The sequence below is a fragment of the Equus przewalskii genome, chromosome 20 (genome assembly GCF_037783145.1).
Source record: "Equus przewalskii isolate Varuska chromosome 20, EquPr2, whole genome shotgun sequence".
NCBI lineage: Eukaryota > Metazoa > Chordata > Mammalia > Perissodactyla > Equidae > Equus > Equus przewalskii.
The window spans coordinates 41,546,250-41,566,212 of record NC_091850.1 but is presented as its reverse complement, the minus strand read 5'-3'; the positions used below and the strand labels follow the sequence as shown (position 1 = coordinate 41,566,212).

Here is a 19,963-nt window from a genome sequence, read left to right as displayed (position 1 = left end):
AACTTTATGTCAGAAGAAAGAGTGCATCGACTTACATTCATCCTTATCTTTTTTCCCCTTTCCACCCAGTCAGGCTCCATTAAACAATGAATGAAAGTTATCAAAGTGTATTTACAATGTACCACTTCATGGACCAGTGAATTTAACTTGGCAATTTTCTGATGAAAGAATGATATGGACAGGAATGTGCAGACGCTCCTGGAAACTGATTTATAGAATAGTGCTGATTTTGATCTTTGGGAAGATTAGCTGTTCTGCCTTGCTGGCTAAAGTGAACTGCCTTAGAGATTAAATACGGGACAGGTTTCAAAGGACTGTTTTATCTATTTCCTCCCATCTCAATGAGTACTTCTTAAAAGTTAAAGTCGATTGAGTTATATAGTTTAATTTTCAATTTGTAATTATTTGCAACATAAAATATATAACAATGAAGTAACTCTGAGACTGATAATCCTAATTTGAAGGATCAGAAAATCAGATGAATGCAGACATTAATGTGTCTTAGAGAAAGAAAAGACTACATTAAAAATAAATTCAGGGAAAGAAGTGAAAGACAATTTGAAGTCGTTAATTGTCAAAATCATTTTTAGTACATCATCACTAACTGCCCTTTACACAATTGAGACAATTGTCTTCTTGAAAATACCTATTGTATGTGTGTGTGTGTGCACGCAATATAGAATGAAGAATATTAATTAAATATATATGCACACATATGTGCATATACCATTTTGCCTTCATTTCTCACAAATAACATCAAATTCATTGAGGCCACGCAGGGTGGTGAGATACCCATCGTTCTCAATCCTATAATAAATACTTGTGTTTCAGATCAGGTGTATATTCAAACCATGTACCACCACCTTCACTTTTTGCAAATATGATGTAATTTCCTACTTTATAAAGACAATGTTGCTTATTAGGCAAGGACGTCCCCCTGCCACCACACACACACACTCCAGCTAGATCATTGCAAATTTATCTTCAACCATTTACTTCTCCCTCCTGTTTGATTTTCTCAGGAAAGGTGGCATACTATTATGGGTTCTTTCCAGCTGTGATCAAGATTCTATACAGGGCCATCTTTACCTCAGTTCATCTTAGTAAATCAATGATCCTCTCTTTAGTGTCCTCAGTTTCTTGTCTCTGTTGACCGTTTACCCATCTGCACAGAAATACACTTTCAGTCTTCCAACTTCCAAGTAAAATCTTCATTTGATCATGTTCTCCTTTACTTGCTTCATAATATTTCTCTTCTGCTTTATCACAAAGCTTCCCAAAGAAGATGGTGTGTTTCTCCTTTTTTTTTCCCTCCCATTTCATTGGTTCAGATTTTCTTTCCACTACAATAAATTTGTTCCTTTCTTGTTTTTGCAAAGAATAATTATATATTTTTCCATCTAAATATTTAAAAGGAGTAATTGTTCAGACTCTGAAGACAGACTCCTGAGTTCAGTTTTATTCAATGAATTTCTACTTAGGTATGATTCTTCATCTCTCTGTGACCAGTTTCTTTAGCTGTGATGCGGTATCTGTATCATTAGTGAGGATAGTAACACACTCTGTATCATAAGGTTGTAGTGAGATTTAAAGAAATGATAATAGGTGTACCGACTAAATAAAAACTTAGAAAAAGTGCTCAAAATCCGTCCTGACACAGAGGAAACACTTCACAAATGTAAGTTGCTGTTACTATTATTGTGATGATAATGATGATGATTATGATGAGCTAAAAACTACTAGTGACAATCACCCTGTCCTACCTTTTGCCAAATCCAATTCATATTTATAATCCTATTTTTTTTTAAGTTTCTAGGATATTTCAAATTTTTAATGACTATCTTCCTCCTGTATAGCCTTCCTTTGGAATTTCCAATGCCAAAATTCCTTTCTATTTTTTGAAATTTTCTTCCAAGACTTTATTTCTTTCTTGTCTTCTGTTTGTTTCTTAAACACTGGTGCTCCCTAGGATACCAATTTCACCTTTCAGAAAGAATTATTCACCCATTTACCTGGATTTACTTGAGTGAAGAAGCCAATCAAGGAATGAAAAGCAGGCAATCCTCTCTTCATCTTCTTTTTTTAATTAGTTAATGAATTTATTTAACATTGGTGGGGAGCTAGCATCTATTGCCAATCTTCTTTCTTTTCTTCTTCTTCTCCCCGCAGCCCCCCAGTACATAGTTGTATATTGTAGTTGTAAGTCCTTCTAGTTCTGCTATGTGGGATGCTGCCCCAGCATGGCTTGATGAGCAGTGCTAGGTTCGTCCCCAGGATCTGGACAGGTGAAACCCTAGGCCACTGAAGCTGAGTGCGAACTTAACAACCCGGCCATGGGGCCGACCCCCTCTCTTCATCTTTTTATCTATGTTACATCCATTAATTGCTCTAATATTTATTGAATGCCTACTCTGTGTCAAAAAACATGCTAGACATTGGGAATGCAGTGATGAGTTAAATAATCTTGTCATCATGTCGTGTACATCAACAATTAATCAGAAATATGAACATCAAATGAGACTTTGTCTCATTTCCTGCTTAGGTACCACCAATCGTTCTCCATTGGGTAAAATTTAACAAGATCCTGTGTGCTCTTATACCTACTGACTTAGTCTCTCACTCTTTCTGCTCCAGAATCAATGATTTTACTTGGTTCCTTAACGTGCCATGTTCCACTCACCTCAGACTGTTGGTGCATTTTCTTTTCTCCTTATGGAATGCTCATCCTTATAACTCTTTACCTAACTACCTCTTAAGTTTCTTTCAGTTGTCTGTTCAACCATCACTGACTATCAGGCAGGATCAAATACCCTAGATTTTGATTTCCCAATAGCACCGTATAACTCTTCTTCGTTGAACAGCTTTCATTATCTATCTAAGATGTATGTGATATTTGACTTATGTCTTTCCACTTCCACAGATTGGAAGCTTTTTGCAGGCAGACATGAACTCTGGCTCTGCTTATCCTCACATGGTTCATGTGGAGCATAGCAATCGGCATGTAAGAGGCCCTCAAAATACACATATTTGTTAAATAAAGATATGAAAGTTGACTCTTTTTATTATCACATTTTTGACCCAGGTTTGACAATCTCTGGAAAGAAAGATTAAAATGAGAAAATATTTTAGGTGAAAACATCAATATTTTACATGGACCAGTGATGACCACTGCTCTGGAAGTATTTACTCACTCTAAGTTCTACTTTGCAGGCCCCTTTTGAAGCATCCAAAAGACAAGTTAGCACTCAATTTTAAATCAATATAAAATTGTGATTATTGGAAGAATTAATGAGATTTTATATAGTGCAAATAGAAAAGTATATACGAAAGGCGCAAATAGATAACTAAATAGATAGCTAGAAGATACGATGGATAGATAGATGTAGATTGATACATTTCAATAACTACAATAGCACATCAGGATACACTTTCTCAGCCTATGTTCTGAACATACTCTACACTAGAATGATTTGGAGTACTTATTAAAAGGCCAATTCCTCAGCCCCACTCCAGTCTTTCTGAGTTAAAATATATGAAGCTAAGGCCTAGGGATCTCAATATTACTAGATTTCCAAGCTGAAATTGTTAAACATTTAAAGACTGAGACACATTGCATTAGGAGTTACACTAATGCTTCTTTGCTAATTGTCTGTGTTCCACTTCATTTCTACAAGGACACGGGCGTTATGTGCTCTTAAAAGCAAAAAGCAATAGATTCAGGCCAATGACAAATTCTTAGAAATAAAAAAAGACTGAGGGACAAGGTTAATGGTTTCACTAAAGCTGCCTTTATGGATCCACGACGGTCAAGCAAAATCCTGTCTCCTAATGCGTGTTAGCTAAGATGGTGAAGGTTTTTACAGTAGTTAGAAAAAAGTTTCTTAATGCCACTTAGATTAGTACAACATAAAGTAATGCCATTAATAGAACTAGCATTCATGATAAATTTGTTATTTGAAAACCAAGTTCAGGGGAGCATATTCATGGTGTATTCTACATCAGATCGTCCCTTATAACAAAATATATTTCCTAAGGGAAGATCCAAAGAGTCAGACAAAACCATAATTAAAATGAATACACATCTCAAAGAGAAAATATGTTATCATTTTAATGACCTAGCAAAATGGATTATTCATACCTCTGCCAAATTTCCATTCATGGTAAAATGGCTGAGTTGCCTAAATCACTAACGGTATGTTCTTTTTACCTTCTTTAAGGAAAGGATCCCTTCTCTGGTCTCTTTGTCGGTGGAGATGGAGAAAATCCCGACACCATCACCGTTAATGATGGAGTATGTCATGTCAGCGTTTGAACCAGTGTCTGCATCATTGGCCTTGATTTTCCCGACAGCTGAACCAACTTGAGCTGACTCAGGAACATAGAGCTGATAGTGCTCTGAAAAACATTTCATATTAAACTTATTTGATGATAATAATCATATTACAAGAAATAATAACAATCATCCTAGCAATACAAATAATAATTAGAAATAATAATCTTACAAGAAAAAGACATGAAAATATTTAGACCACATATTCAAATGTATATTATATTAAGTAATGTATAAAACTGATTTGTTTTCAGATTTTAAATATTAGTATACTACCCAGTAATGAAATACTAGATTTATATAAATTTTAAAATATATTTAAAATAGTCTACAGGAAAATAATTTGTAGATATCTGGCTATAAATATTTTTCTTGCTCTACATCCAGACGCAACAGAAAAATAGATAAGGGAGGTCAAGTTTGCATTTTTATATTAATCTAGTATTAATGTAATCCCCAATACAATTCTCCATCTGTGTACACTGTGAAGTTAAAATATAAAAGTGTGAGAACTTGGAATTCAAAGTGAAACAGAGAAAATATAGGTTATTTGTGAATATGATTATTATTTTGATCAATAACCTTTAGTGAAATTTATAAGCCATGACAAAGAAAGATTCTATATGTATATATGCATTCATTTATCACGTATTCCTGGTTAGCATCTAAAAAGATTTTGAAGTGGTTTTATAATAAAGTCATAAATAAGATAAAGTTATTAAAATTAAAAAAATGACCAAATTAAAGGATGGGAAAGTAAATATAATGACTACATAGAATGATGCAATATTTGTGATTAGCATTAATTTTGACTATATATTGTATAGCTGACAACATTAAAATACTACTGATTCTATATATTTCATTATCTTATCTGCAGAAATATGTTTTTCATTATCTCCTGATACTAAATGTTTACACTAAAAAATAAAAAAAATTTCAAAGTATGTCCTGATACTAATTCCTGTAAGGAGAGTTCAGATAAGTCTTCCTATAGGAACACATGAAATAGACATTAAGAAGCATAATGTCCATGTCATTACAACTGTTTTATTGATAACTTAGAAACTACTTATTAAAGCAATTTCTTTATTATAGCAAATTTCAAACAGCAATATAAATAATAGGAACCTTGAATTAAAATGTAATTTTATAAAAGAATTTCAACCAAGACTAAACTAATAGTGATTTAACATTATACATGGATATAATCAGACTATATAGATAAGTGAATGAAAAGCCTCTATGAAAATAATTTCTCTGAGCCAATATTTTGTTAGTTGTGGTATGATAACAATTATTTTGAAGTTAATATATCTGGTAAGTGTATGGAGTATTCTAATTTGCTTCTAAAGATACAATTGTATGTTTTAAAGTGCTATGTGTACATGCTAAGGATTGACTTGTGTGTGTACATGTGTCTGTGTTTATTCATTATTCAACAAAGATTTTTCCCAGTTGTACAAAAATCTGAGATGGTACTTGACATAAAATATTAATTTTTAGTTCAACGGTCCTCGCCAACATAATATTTCCCAGGTATTTCCCACCCTCCACTGTGAAACACGTGATCCCCTGAACTTAATCATGTGTTTTCATCAAGATCTGACATTTTTCTAAACTCTATCCCTCTTGATACTGTTAATTGATCTGGGAAGAGCATGGCCCAAATTTTTAAAGGACTTCACCTTTCTTTCTCACAGTAGATTGGTGAAAAGGTAGGCAGCTGATTCACAATGATGCAAAGAGAGTACATTCTCCAAAGTGTTCTAACTGGAAATAGGAAAGAATTTTAGTCTCTCTTTGGTGACAAGGCTATGAAATGCTGGCAATGGCCATGTTTCCAAAATTTATGTTGAAGTACTTAATCTAAGGACACAAATTCAGCATCAGAGAGAAGCCATAGTAATTTTCAGAATCCTTGAAAATATTACGATTTTCCTATGCAGCTACATAAAATAGGACTCAGTTCTGTTAAAAAATATACATAGACAAGTTACAAAATAAACAAGAATACATCTCATGATTTTTTTCTGAGATAGAAAGACTAGGAAGTAAAGTTCCTAAGTGCTATGATCTCTAAATTCCATTACTTCCCATCACTCTGTAAGCCTCACAAAGGAGTTCCAGCTAGCCAAGACTGCAGTGATGACACTCACAATCAAAAGAATCTTAGTACACAGAGATAAATAAGTAAATCACAGAATTATTATGGTAGTAGTATTACAAAGCAGGTTGTTTCTACAAAGAAAGTTGCAAAAACCTGTACAAGTAGGTCATACAGATTCATAGCCCAGAAAACATTTAGGCTGCCTTACAAGAGGAAGCATATCCCTGGAAGAAGAAGATCATGTTAAAGGAAGAATTGATACTTGTCGATGCATTCTAAGGACTGCAAGTATAGTAACTCTTCTGCGTACAAAATGGAGTATATTAAGATTAATACTTTAACATTTTCTACACTCTCCATATCGTTCAGAATTTATGAATTGTAAATTGTGAATTAACCTTCAGGAGGTAGCTTCTAAGATTGTCCCTGATGTTCCCTATATCAATGCCCTTGAGTAATCCCCTCCCCTCAATTTGCCTAGATATAGTGACTCACCTATAATGAGTTGATTATAGCAAAACTAATGGGATGTCAGTTCCAACATTAGATTATGAAAGAACTGTGGCTCCCGTTATGGGTACTCTCTTCCACTTTCTCTCAGATTGTTCCCCTGGGGGAATCCGGATAGCTTGTTGTATTGAAGCCCTGTTGAGTGGACCATACAGCAAGGGACTAAAACCTGACAACAATCATGTTGGTAAGCTGGAAGCAGAAACCATCCCTGCATCACCCCAGGCAAGCCTTTGGATAAGACCACAGCCCCTGATGCCAGATACACTGGGATCTCATGGACCTGAATCTGAAGCACCCAGCTAAGTCAAATCTAGATTCCTGATCTCCAGAAATTGTGAGATAATAAATGTTGGCTGTTTAAAGCTGCTAAATTTGGACTGATTTGCAATACAGCAATAGATAATTCGCACAGAGCTCCACTGCAATTGTCAGTGATTTGCCAAATCCAATGGACACTTTTCAGTTCTTGTCATCCCGTGAGGAGATTACATTACACAAGCTGTGTAATCCTGTGGTGCTTTGTGTAATGTTTGGGGAAATTTAAACGCAAACCAAAACAAAACAAAAATTCAAACAAGCAAACAAAAAACATGATAATACATTTATTCTTGGAATACAGTATTGAAAATGTCTCAATCTCCAGATATTATTTTATAAAGAAATAAATGATTGCAGTCTCAGCTAGTGCCCAAGGTGAACCATTTATCATAAGCAAATTCTCAGCTCATTCTCTCAGAGGATACCATATCATCTAGTAATCACACTCCTTGGTGTTTACCCAAAGGAGTTGAAAACTTATATCCACAAAAAAACCTACACATGCATGTTGATAGCAGCTCTATTCATAATGGCCAAAACTTGGAAGCCAGCAAGATGTCCTTCTGCAGTGAACAAATAAATAAACTGTGGGACATCTAGACAATGGAATATAATTGAGTGCTAAAAAGAAATGAACTATCAAGCCATGAAAAGACATGGAGGAACTTTAAATGCATATTACTAAATGAAAGAGGTCAATCTGAAAAGGCTACATACTGTTTGATTACAATTATATGACATTTTGGAAAAGGTAAAATATAAAAAAGACAATAAAAAGATCAGTAGTTGCCAGGGGTGGTGTGGGGAGAGATGAACAGGGGGATCACAGAGGATTTTTAGGACAGTGAAAATATTCTGTGTGATTCTATACTGGTGATCATTATACATGTGTTCAAATTCATAGACTATACAATATCAAGAGTTAACCTAAGTTAAACTATGGATTTTGCATGATTATTATGGGTCAATGTAAATTCATCCTTGGTAAAAAGAAGTACAGGAGCTGGCCTAGTGGCATAGTGATAAAGTTCGTGTGCTCTGCTTCTGCAGCCTGGGGTTCACAGGTTCGGATCCTGGGCCTGGACCTACACACTGCTCATCAAGCCATGTTGTGGTGGCAACCCACATACAAAATAGAGGAAGATTGGCACAGATGTTAGCTCAGGGTCAATCTTCCTCACCAAAAAAAAAGTACATTTCTGGTGATTGATGTTGATAGTGGGGGAGGCTATGTAGATGTCAGGGCAGAGGACATATGGAAAATCTCTGCACCTCCTCTCAATTTTGATGTAAACCTAAAATTGCTCTAAAACACATAGTCTTAAAAAAAGAGGATTATCTTTTAGAAATAGTAATTAGGCATGAAAATGAAGATGCTATGATACAACTCAAAAGAATAATTCTAAGTATGCTGTATACTCTAAAAAGTGTATAATACAGACTGTAAAATGCCCCAAATTATTCAAACTGGTAAAACATACAATGCTAAAGTATTCACAATGTCTCCTAATCACTATAAAATAGCTGATAGAGAATATTTCTTTGTAAATCAAAAGAAGTTTAGGATATTTTCCAGGAACACCTAAGGACTGAATGAATAGCCATATCTCTAAAAAAATACTCTAGGGGCTGGCCCCATGACTGAGTGGTTAAAAGTTCAGGACACGCCACTTCGTCAGCCTGGGTTCAGAGGTTCCGATCCTGAGTGTGGACCTATACCACTCCTCAGCTGTGCTGTGATGGCATCCCACATATAAAGTAGAGGAAGATTGGCACAAATGTTAGTTCAAGGCAATTCTTCCTCAACAAAAAAAGAAAAAAATTACTCTAAATTCCAGAAGAATGAATATGGTGAGCCTCATTTCTTAAAAATAGCCGTATTGAGGTACACTTGATATAGAAAGAACTGTATGTATGTAATGTATACAATTTCCTGAGTCTGGACATATGCAAACACTGGCAAAATCATCACCAAAATCAGTATAATACACATATCCATTACCTCCCAAAGTTCTCTTGTGTCCCTTTGCTTTGTTTTTTTTTTAATAAGAACATTTAACATGCAATCTACTCTACTAACAAATTTTGAAGTGCACAACACTGTATCGTTAACCATGTGGCACAAGAGATGTGCACAGCAGACCTCTAGAACATAACCATCTAGTATAACTGAAATTTATACCAAATTTATACCCATTGAACAACTCCTCATTTCCCACAGAACCCCTGCCCTTGACAAACACTACTGAATTCTATGTTTCTATGAGTTTAACAAATTTTGATACCTCGCAGAAGTAGAATCATGCAGTATTTGGCTTTCTGTGATGGACTTATTTTACTTAGCATAATGACCTCCAGGTCCATCCATGTCATACATGGTAGGATTTTCTTCTTTTTTAAGGTTGAATAATATTCCATTGTATATATAAACCAAAACAAACTAGGTATGGAAGGAAGGTGCCTCAACAGAATAAAGGCCCTATATGCTAAGCTCACAGCTAACATCATATAATGGTGAAAAATCGAAAATTTTTCTCTCAGATCTGGAAGATAGCAAGGTTGTCCAATCTCACCACTTCTGTTCAGCACTGTACTGGAAGTTCTAGCCAGAGAAATTAGAAAGAAAAAATACAAGGGATTCAATTACAAAGGAAAAAGTGAAATTATTTATGTTTGCAGATGACATGATTTTACATGTAGAAAATTCTAAAATCTCTAGCCCCCCCCAAAAAACTATTAGAATGAACAAATAAATTCAGTAAAGTTGCAGGATACAAAATCAACACACAAAAATTAGTTGTGTTTCTACACTAACAGAAAACCAACTAGAAAGGGAATTCAGAAAATAATCCCATTTACAATAGCATCGAAAAGAATAAAATACTTAGGAATAAACTTAACCAAGGAGGTGAAATCACTGTGTACTGGAAGTTACAAAACATTGCTGAAAGAAATTGAACAAGACATGAATAAATGGAAAGACATTGTTAAAATGTCCATACTACCCAATGCAACCTACAGATTCAGTGCTGCTATCCTGATTAGAATTCCAGTAGCAATTTGTCACAGAAATAGAAAAAAATCTTAAAATTCATATGAAACTGCAAAAGACCCAGAACAGATATAAAGCAATCTTGAGAAAGAACAAAGCTGGAGGTTTCACACTTCCTGAGTTCAGAATATGTTACAAAGCTACAGTAAGTAAAATAGTATGGTACTGGCATAAAGATAGACATATAGACCAATGAAACTGAACAGAGAGCCTAGAATTAAAGCCAAGTTTATAAGGTCAATCAATCTTTGATGAGGTGCTAATAGTAAAAAATGGGGAAAGGATAGTTTCTTCATCAAATGGCATTGAGGAAACTAGACATACACCAGCAAAACAATGAAATTGGTCATAACTTTACACTATACACAAAAATCAAGTCAAAATGAATTAAGAACTTAAATGCAAGACCTGCAAATGTAAAATTCCTAGAACAAAACATAGGGGAAATCCTTCTTGACATTGGTCTTGGCAATAGGTTCTTGGATATGACAAAAATGCAAAGGCAACAAAAGCAAAAATAGCCAAGTGCATCAAACTAAAAAAGCTTACACACAGAAAAGGAGACAATAGTCAGAATGAAAAGACAACTACAGAATGGGAGAAAATATTTGCAAATCATTTATCTTCTAAGCAGATTATTTTCAAAATACATAAGGAATTCGTACAAGTCAATAGCAAAAACGAAAAACCTCGTTAAAAACGGGCAAAGGATTTGAGCAGAAATTTCTTCAAGGACATGCAAATAGCCAACAGGTTTATGAAAAGATGCTCAACATCGTTAATTACCAACAAAGCAAATCAAAACTACAGTGAGAGATCACGTCACACTGTTAGGATTGCTCTTATCAAAAAGTCAAAAGATAAAATGTGTTGGCAAAGTTGCAGAGAAATTGAAATCCTTATACACCGTTGGTGGGAATGTAAAACAGTGCAACCATTATGGAAAACAGTATGGAGGTTGCTCAGATAATTAAAAATAGAACTACCATATAATCCAGCAGTCTTACTTCTAGATATATATCCCAAAGAACTGAAATTAGGATCTCAAAGAAATAGCTGTATTCTCATATTTATTTCAGCATTATTCACAATGGCCAAGACATGGAAACAACCCAAGTGTCCACTCATATACAAATGAATAAAGAGCCTCTCTAATAAGATAAAATATATAGCAAAGGTGATATTCTGGTGAGAGAATTATAGAATTAATAGAAGATGAAATTGCAAAAAAGCCCTAGAAATATTATGATAAAAGGAGATGAACTCAATGAGCTTCGGATGTCTGATAATAAAGATCACCAAGAATATAAAAAATAGGGTTACTAGGAATTAAATAATTTTAAAGAAGCCAAGATCTTTGGGACTAAGATCGTTCTAGAGTAGAAAGTATATACTATAAGGCCTAGTATGCATTTAATGCTTAAGTATTTTATTAATATTTGTGTTTAACATAAATGTAAGTCACATGTACTTTTGTAACTTTAATCCTCCAATATAATACTTTTATGTCTTGTAACGTTTTTAGTATAATGTGACTGACCATGGGAGGAAATATATAAAATTATTCCTAAATAACAAAATAGATCAGTCAAAACTTACTCTAAACACTAATTTTAACAGAAAAACATGCAAATACTAATCATGAAGAGATATACAGAATTAGCATTAAGAATTCTGATTACTGAGAGCCAACATTCCATAAATAATTAGGCATTATCAACTCGGAACAATAATAATAATAATAATAATACTTGAACCTTCAAGTTCACGTTACTTTCTGAGAATTGGTATCCTCTATAGGAGTGAAGAATACTTGGGAGAAATTATAAAGGTTATAGTTCAAAATGTATTTAAAAATTTTTGAGTAACAGCCTAAAGTTTTGCCATTGCTATCCATGAAATGACTCAATCACTTAGAAAGAATCAGTTTATTATCTAGAAAGAATGTGCTTTTACCTAAATAAGATTAACAAAGGTCATAACTCATAGAATCTTGGTATACAAGGTGAATGATCTTTTGCCTTTCTGTATTATTTTTACTCTGTAATTACTCTCTCTGGGAAAAAGAAACATACATCCATCTTGGATAATTTTACAGTACGGTCTAATCAGCATTTCTACTGTTGCCAAAAAAATCCCTCAGAGTACTCTGCTCGAGTTCACAGAAAGGTTATATACTGTACGTGTTATTCCATTTCCAAGAGGATTAAAAAAAATTGCGATTAAGATTTCACACGCATGTATAAACACACACACATAAACATATATACCCACACAATATAAATTTGCAAAATATATAAAATATTGCATGTATGCTTGTTATATAGTATCTCCATTTATCTATTAGCTTGACAGAGTGGAGAGAGAAAAATCATGTATTCAATTCTCAGAAATAAATTTTATAATTGGGTTTGTTAGGACAAACACAAATTTAAGCCAAGAAACATAATTCTTAATTCTTCCTGTTGAAATTAAGAGGAGGGTTTTTTTTCCCAGCTCCCTTCCTTTTCTTAAAGCATTTACTACAGAAAACTTGTCATATATATGACCATGTATATAAAATATATCTTGAATAGCTACAATGTATTTATGCATTTAAAAACTTCATAATATCATAGATATAATTATAGATCTAATTGATATAATGAAGAAATTGATTTAAAGAATATCTGTTACAGAACGGATAATAAATGAATAACAAAGCCATAGGCAGGATAGAGGAGAAGCTGGGACTCAAATAACTAGAATGTAGGGCTCTACCTTGCCAAGATTTTTGCTCCAAGTCTCTATTTTCTGCTTCTTTCTGCAGAAAACTAAAAAAGAGATCGTTTTAAAAAAATAAAAAGTCAAGTCATTTAATACATTTTTCTAAAATCCAGGAATTCATTTTTCAAATTCTTAAGTAAGAAAACAGTCATATGGTTTACATGTAGCTCTGCTTTTATAAAAAATAATTATATTTAATAATTATGCTGCCCCAGTACACGCATAGTAAATAACTCGGTATTCGCATACACAGTCTACAACAGAACCACCCTAGTTATTGTTTGAATAGACTTCAACGATGAAAGGATTTTCTATCTGAACTGTGGAGCAGTAAAGAATCACCGAAAAAGGGTCCTTCGTGGTAAAACAAATTTTTGCTTTGCTGAGGGCTGAAGTAGGTAACAACAATGTAAAATTATGTGATATGAAACCTCCTCCCAGAGCAAAAAAAGTGTCCCCATTTGCAGCTTTATATGTTGTACGTAGATGGGGAGATGGTTCGGCAGAGGAGTAAACTACAACCAGCCGACTGACTCACGCCGTCTAGTAAGCTCTATCGCTGCGTCCATAGCTTTAGGATTTATTTTGGTCTTTATAATAAACAAATATCACCAGGATGTGTTTAGTTCTGGATGGCGTTTTAATATGAAAATATGTAGAAATATTTTAATCTGAGTTTAATCTTTTTTCTTTCCAACCATGGAAATTTTGTTTCAAAATGTTTATTTTATCATTTTTGTTATTTTTGAAGAGGTATTTACATTTCGTAGTTTTCCTCTCTGTCGTCTCCCACATAGAAAATACTACCTTGCTGCTTATTGTATAAACATCTCTTTTTTCTTCATTTTTATATCATTGTTTTTATATTATTATTGGTCCATTTGATTTTTATTACATCTGACTGATCTTAATAAAGCATTTCCAGTTTTCTAGAACTCCTAATTTATTTTCTACATCTCCTTTTGCACATCACCATGGTTTCTGGTTTTTTAAAAATTATTTCAACAAAAATATATTTATATCAGAAACTTCAAGCTTTCTTTTACTTTTATATTGAAGCTATTTTTGTTTCTATTCTGTTAAAAATGATAATTAGTTTTCTAAAAAGAATATTTGGTGCCCATAGTTGGTTTATCCCCAGATTTCTGGACATCTGTAAGATTATCTTGTTTTTTGTTGTAGTAATTTTATAAGCTCCTAACTTTTTGATTTTGGGACACAAAAGGTTTTTATAACCTTCTAATTTCATAAATTATATATAATAATTATTATTGTAACTATTATGCTTTTTAAATACCAGATAATTTTTTCCCTAATATATCTTTTTCTTAAAGAAATTTAATGTTTATGCAGTAATATTGATCAATCATTTTATGTTTAATGTCTTTGTTTTTTTAATCTTTCCCTCTTCTAATGCCATAAAATAATCTTGTATTTCTTTTTTTTTCTTTCTTCCTTTTTTTTTTTTTTTTTTTGGTGAGGAAGACTGGCACCAAACTAAGATCTGTTGCCAATCTTCCTACTTTTGCTTGAGAAAGATTGACCCTGAGCTAACACCTGTGACAATTTTCCTCTACTTTGTATGTGGGATGCTGCCACAGGATAGCTTGATGAGCAGTGTGTAGGTCTGTTCCCAGGACATGAACTCTGGGCTGCCAAAGCAGAGTGTATGAACTTAACCACTACACCACCCAGCTGGCCCTGGATTTGTTTTAAAGCATAAATAGCATATAAGTCTTTAATCAATTTGGTAAACCTTCAGGAGGTCAATTTACCTACTTTCACAAGGATGGCCAATGATAGCAATGCCTTTCACTTCCTAATATATTTTAAACTGTAACTTCAACTGGACATATACCACGCCCCAGGGTACACATGGCTCTAACAGTATTATTTGTCACTCCACCTTGGATATATACCCTGCCCCAGGGTATCCATGGAGCTGCTTCCTGAGTGCTCCACCAAGTGCCCCAGATCTATCTGTCAAACCAAACGGAGGTTGATATCTGTTTTGTCAGCCCTTTCCCAATTAATTTTTTTAAAGTTCTTAATTATTTATGAATTTGTATTCTTCCATATGAATTGTGGGGTCTAAATTGTTGACTCATTCAGTAAATGTCACTTGCCTTGTGCCAGCACAATTTCACTTAATTGAAATACAGTAAACAAAGCAGACAGAAATCCTCATGCACATGGAGTGTAGGTTCTCACGAGGGAGAGAGACAGTGGGCAAGATATGTAATAAAAATATGTGGTATATTACATAGTGATAATGCTAAGGATAAGAGATACAGCATGTTTATTAATCAGCTCTTTCTGTGTTGATTAATCACCAAAATATTTCAGTAGCTTACAACAACAAATATTTAATTCAGTCTTGCATTATATGACAACTATGACTGAGCTACAATTCTGCTTGCACAGCTGCAGTTCCAAATGAATTTTCATTCCAGTATATGAGTTGAGAAAGCAGTCATTGGGAGGGAAAGATTATGAACACAGAATGAAACCACTGAAGTGCATTTAAAGCTTCCCCTCAAACATGGCTTATGGCATGTCTGCTCATATTCCGATGGCCAAACAAAGTCATAGGTAAAGCACAAAGTTAAAGTAGCAGGGACATATATGCTACCTATAGGAAAGCATAAGAGAAGGAAAGGAACAAATAATATGAACATACAACACAATCTGTTCACAGTCCACTCTCTAGTCACAAATATCTGTACGCCTCTTACAGCTAAAATCTACTTACTTGCTCCCTGACGCCCCAAATCTCTTTAAACAATGGCACCAGTCTTGAATTTCAAGGTCTTGTAATATAATCAAATCAGAATGTGGCTCTTCTTGACCCAGAGAGCACTGAATTAGGACAAATTATTTGCCCATCACAAATTCAACATATAATTGGGGATGAAAAAGGATAAAATAATAGAAATGAATACGCTATTTGAAAGAGAATGTCAGTGGTTCATAATAACTCAGAAATTATTCTCTTCAATCATTGCAAGGGTTTCTGTCCCTAAGGCTTATTTAGTGAACTCTTTACATTTGCATTGTTAGCCCTGAAAGTCATGAAATTTCTGATTTCTTCCCCTTCTTTTCCATGTCTATTAGAAAATAGACAATTTTTTTCTTAGCTCCTCTCCTGCTTGTAGTATCTTATCAAATGCGGTTAACAATCAACTTACACTACAGAGAGTCACTTTTAATACCTTTTCTCCTAAAAGTCATGGCTTCGTTAGGCACAATTTTCTGCCTTCCAAGCTATCCCAGGAAGGCGTTACCAAAGCAAACCAGTCATTTTCTAGCATCCTGTAAGCTTTACTTTATACCGTTTTCTTCTTCAAACACAATTCCACATACTTCGCTGTTGTGGTGGTGGGTGGTGGTAGTGGTGACAGAAACTTGTTTCGAGAGAGAGAGAGTATAGAATGCACAATCCCTTTGTTTATTAATCAACTTCTGCTGTATCAAGAGATAACGCCTGTATCTCAATGATTTTCAAATGCAGACATTATTTCTTCTCACTTTACATGAGAGCTCCAGCTTGGTGCTGCTCTGCTGGGCTCTGCTGTGCTCGCCTCTATCGAGCTTAACTGTCTTCTCATTAGGCTGAAGGAGTAGTTTCTTTCTAGGTTGTGTTGTTATCAGAGCGGAGGCCAAGAACAAGAGAAATTAAACCAAACCAGGCAAGCTCATTAAGCTTTCCTCTCAAACGTGATTAAATGGCATTAATGACATTTACATGACATTTCACATGCCATTGACCAAGGCAAATTAATTGGCCATTCCCAAATTAAACGCGAAAATATCTTCTAGTTATAAGAGAGCATAGCAGAGGCAGTGAGAGAATGAATAATTGTGAACAAAGATGAAATCTACCAGGGCAGGTAAGAGAAATATCAAGTACTTGAGGATGAGAAGTCAGTAAAATTCTATTCCAAACAGAATTCTCTAAGGAAGCAAGACAAATGAGAATGAATATTGTGTAATGATTGCAATCTCTGACACAAACATCTTAAGGAGTTTTCCGAAAAGGTTCTCTGAATAGTGAACTCATTCTCTTTGTTTTAATGTATCTTTATTTCATCCTCATATTGAATGCAATTTAGTAAGTTCAAGATTTCTAGAGAAAATTTTTTTTTGCCCTTCTCATCAATTGTGAAGATAATTCTCTATTGTAATCTGTACTCTATTTTTGTTGGTAAGAAGCCCACTATGTGTCACACTGTTTCGTCTTTGGTTTCAGAATTTTAAACCTAAACACAACACATCTAGGTGATAAGATTTTTCCACCTTCTTATGATTTCTTATGATTGTTTATATAATGATTAATATATGTATTTATTCTTTTTGGGGTTCTTTTGGTAAGGAAGATTGACCCTGAGCTAACATCTGTTGCCCATCTTCCTCTTTTTGCTTGAGGAAGATTGTGGCTGAGCTAACATCTGTGCCAATCTTCCTCCATTTTGTATGTGGGATGCCGCCACAGCATAGCTAGATGAGTAGTGTGTAGGTCTGCACCTGGGATTCAAACCTGTGAATCTGGGCCACTAAAGCAGAGCATACGAACTTAATCACTAAGCCACCGGGCCAGCCCCTGTATTTATTCTTGAAAACTCTTAGTCCAGCCTTTTCTTTTTGTTTTTTGAATGCTGTCTCATCATTCTCTTTGGTGTCTTCATCTGAAACTCTTATTGTTGTACGTTGAAATTTTGTTTTCCTTATATATATTTTGATCCCTCTCTTTACTTTTTTCTTCCAATTTTCTCTCTGAGGCATTCTGGCTAATTTCCTCAGATTTTCCTTGCAGTTTACTTACTCTATATTCAATTTTATCAAATGTCCTATTTTCCTAGTTTGCTTGAGTTCTTAAAGTCAATGTCTGTGTTGTGGCTTCTGTTGACTGATAAGCAGAGTTTTCCATTTTCCATTTCAGAGCAAGCCCTGGTTTCATGCCTGACATGTAACTTTAGTGATATTCTTAATAAATTCCTGTAATTATACACTTCTCCCTTTTCCAGGGCTAACAAGCTAAGATGCCAGCTCCTGGGGTCTACATTCTGCCTTATATTCCCTCTGGGCTTCCACAACATCAGCTTGCCAATTTGCCACTTGCTGTGCAGGTGTACTCACACCACTGCAGCCATGTGGAAGTATAAATTAAAGTCTATTGGGGGAGGGGGAATTACAATTCTATCAGTAGCAGAACAGGCATAATTCCCTAGACTCATCATTCTAGAGTATGATACTTAGGCTTCACTGAACTCTACGACAGAGCTCCAGTGGAAAGGAACCCTGACTCCTCTAATGTTCTCTATAGGTTCAGAGTCAGGGAGACAGGGAACACTGGCACACCTATGCAAATATGCAACAGAGGAAGCTCCCTAGCTAAAAAGGGGTCTGTGCTAGAAAGAAAGAGCCTCTGGAGCTGGTGCCAGCTTATAGACTATAGAGCTAGCTCATATCTACTGAGCCAGCTGCTTTCTAAACGACTGAAATCAATGTCCAGGCCCACTACAATGGGTCTCTCCTCATTACTCTAAATTTAAGTTCCTTTTTCATATTAGATACCTAATTGTTGTCAAAGCAAAATATTGATAGTCTACACAACTATACTACAAACCTGGTTTACTCTTGGCAACTATAAAACACATTCATGGTGGGCCAACTTGTGGCACAGTGGTTAAGTGTGCACGTTCTGCTTTGGTGGCCTGGGGTTCACCAGTTTGGATCCCGGGTGCAGACATGGCACCACTTGGCAAGCCATGCTGTGGTAGGCATCCCACATATAAAGTAGAGGAAGATGGGCACGGATGTTAGGTCAGGGCCAGTCTTCCTCAGCAAAAAGAAGAGGATTGGCAGCAGATGTTCGTTCAGGGCTAATCTTCTCAAAAAATATTGCTTTAGGGTAGAATTTTCTCTTATCCAACAATTAAATATATTGGAACAGTTATGATTTAAATGCCTGGATATGAAGCTTAGATTTGCTGAGATATAAGGTGGTACACTGGGAATCATTGAATTTTAGGTACCAAATTATTTGTAGTATAATAATAAAGTCTTTTTTTCCCCCTTACTTTGAATATATGTGAATAATTTCTAAGTTATATTTTACCTAATTAGCAAATTTTAAAGATATCTTCAAATAGTGCTAGTATTCTCTATTTTAGTTTTAAGACTATGTAATTTTACATAGCATAGAGATACAGGCATTGTTATTTCACATTTTTCTTTCTCAATGTACCATAATTTCATATGCCATATGTGATCCTTTTTTACATAATTTCTTAGACTGCATCACAAAATGCTAATGATTAACAAGTACATTTAAGAAAACTTGGTGGGAATAATAAAAGAGCATTTGGTTCATTGAAGCTCGTCCCTTTTAATACACTTTTCTCCCAGGATAGTATTGATGTTAATTGCTTTTAAAAGACCTTGTGTCTTCGCTTCGTAACTTTGCCAGGTGAGCAAAGAAGTTATTCCCTAAGATTATCCCCAGGTCCCAGTCTACAAAAGCTGTAATCATTCTGATCAGTACGTTTTTCTGACTAATTACTATTTTTCTTACATGAATAGTATTTACTTGAGAAATGACTCCCTATATACGAGATATATATTTATTCATAGATGATTCTGGGGGAAAACTGATTGACATGTAAGTCGTTGGATACTGTGATGTCTAACTTATCCAGGATGTCTGATATTATTGATACGATTAAGCAGAGAGTTTCTAAAGCTCTACTTTAAATTGTTTTATGCAGATACAGTTTACATTGGAAATGTTACAGTAAAATTGAAAAAAAAGATACACAAGGAATATGGGATTTTCCTGCATCCAAGAAACTTGTATTGAATATTGATCATTAAG

The 19,963-nt window shown here is 34.6% G+C and overlaps 1 protein-coding gene across 10 annotated transcripts in view; it reads right to left on the bottom strand.

Moving 5' to 3' along the window:
- The window catches only part of CDH18 (cadherin 18), a 905,084-nt gene that overhangs the window by 96,415 nt on the left and 788,706 nt on the right, over positions 1-19,963 (bottom strand). For all 10 annotated transcript variants that reach the window (XM_070587164.1, XM_070587159.1, XM_070587166.1 and 7 more), the window contains one exon: positions 4,208-4,395. In XM_070587164.1, the coding sequence (XP_070443265.1) occupies positions 4,208-4,395 (188 nt within the window). The remainder of the gene's footprint in view (positions 1-4,207; positions 4,396-19,963) is intronic.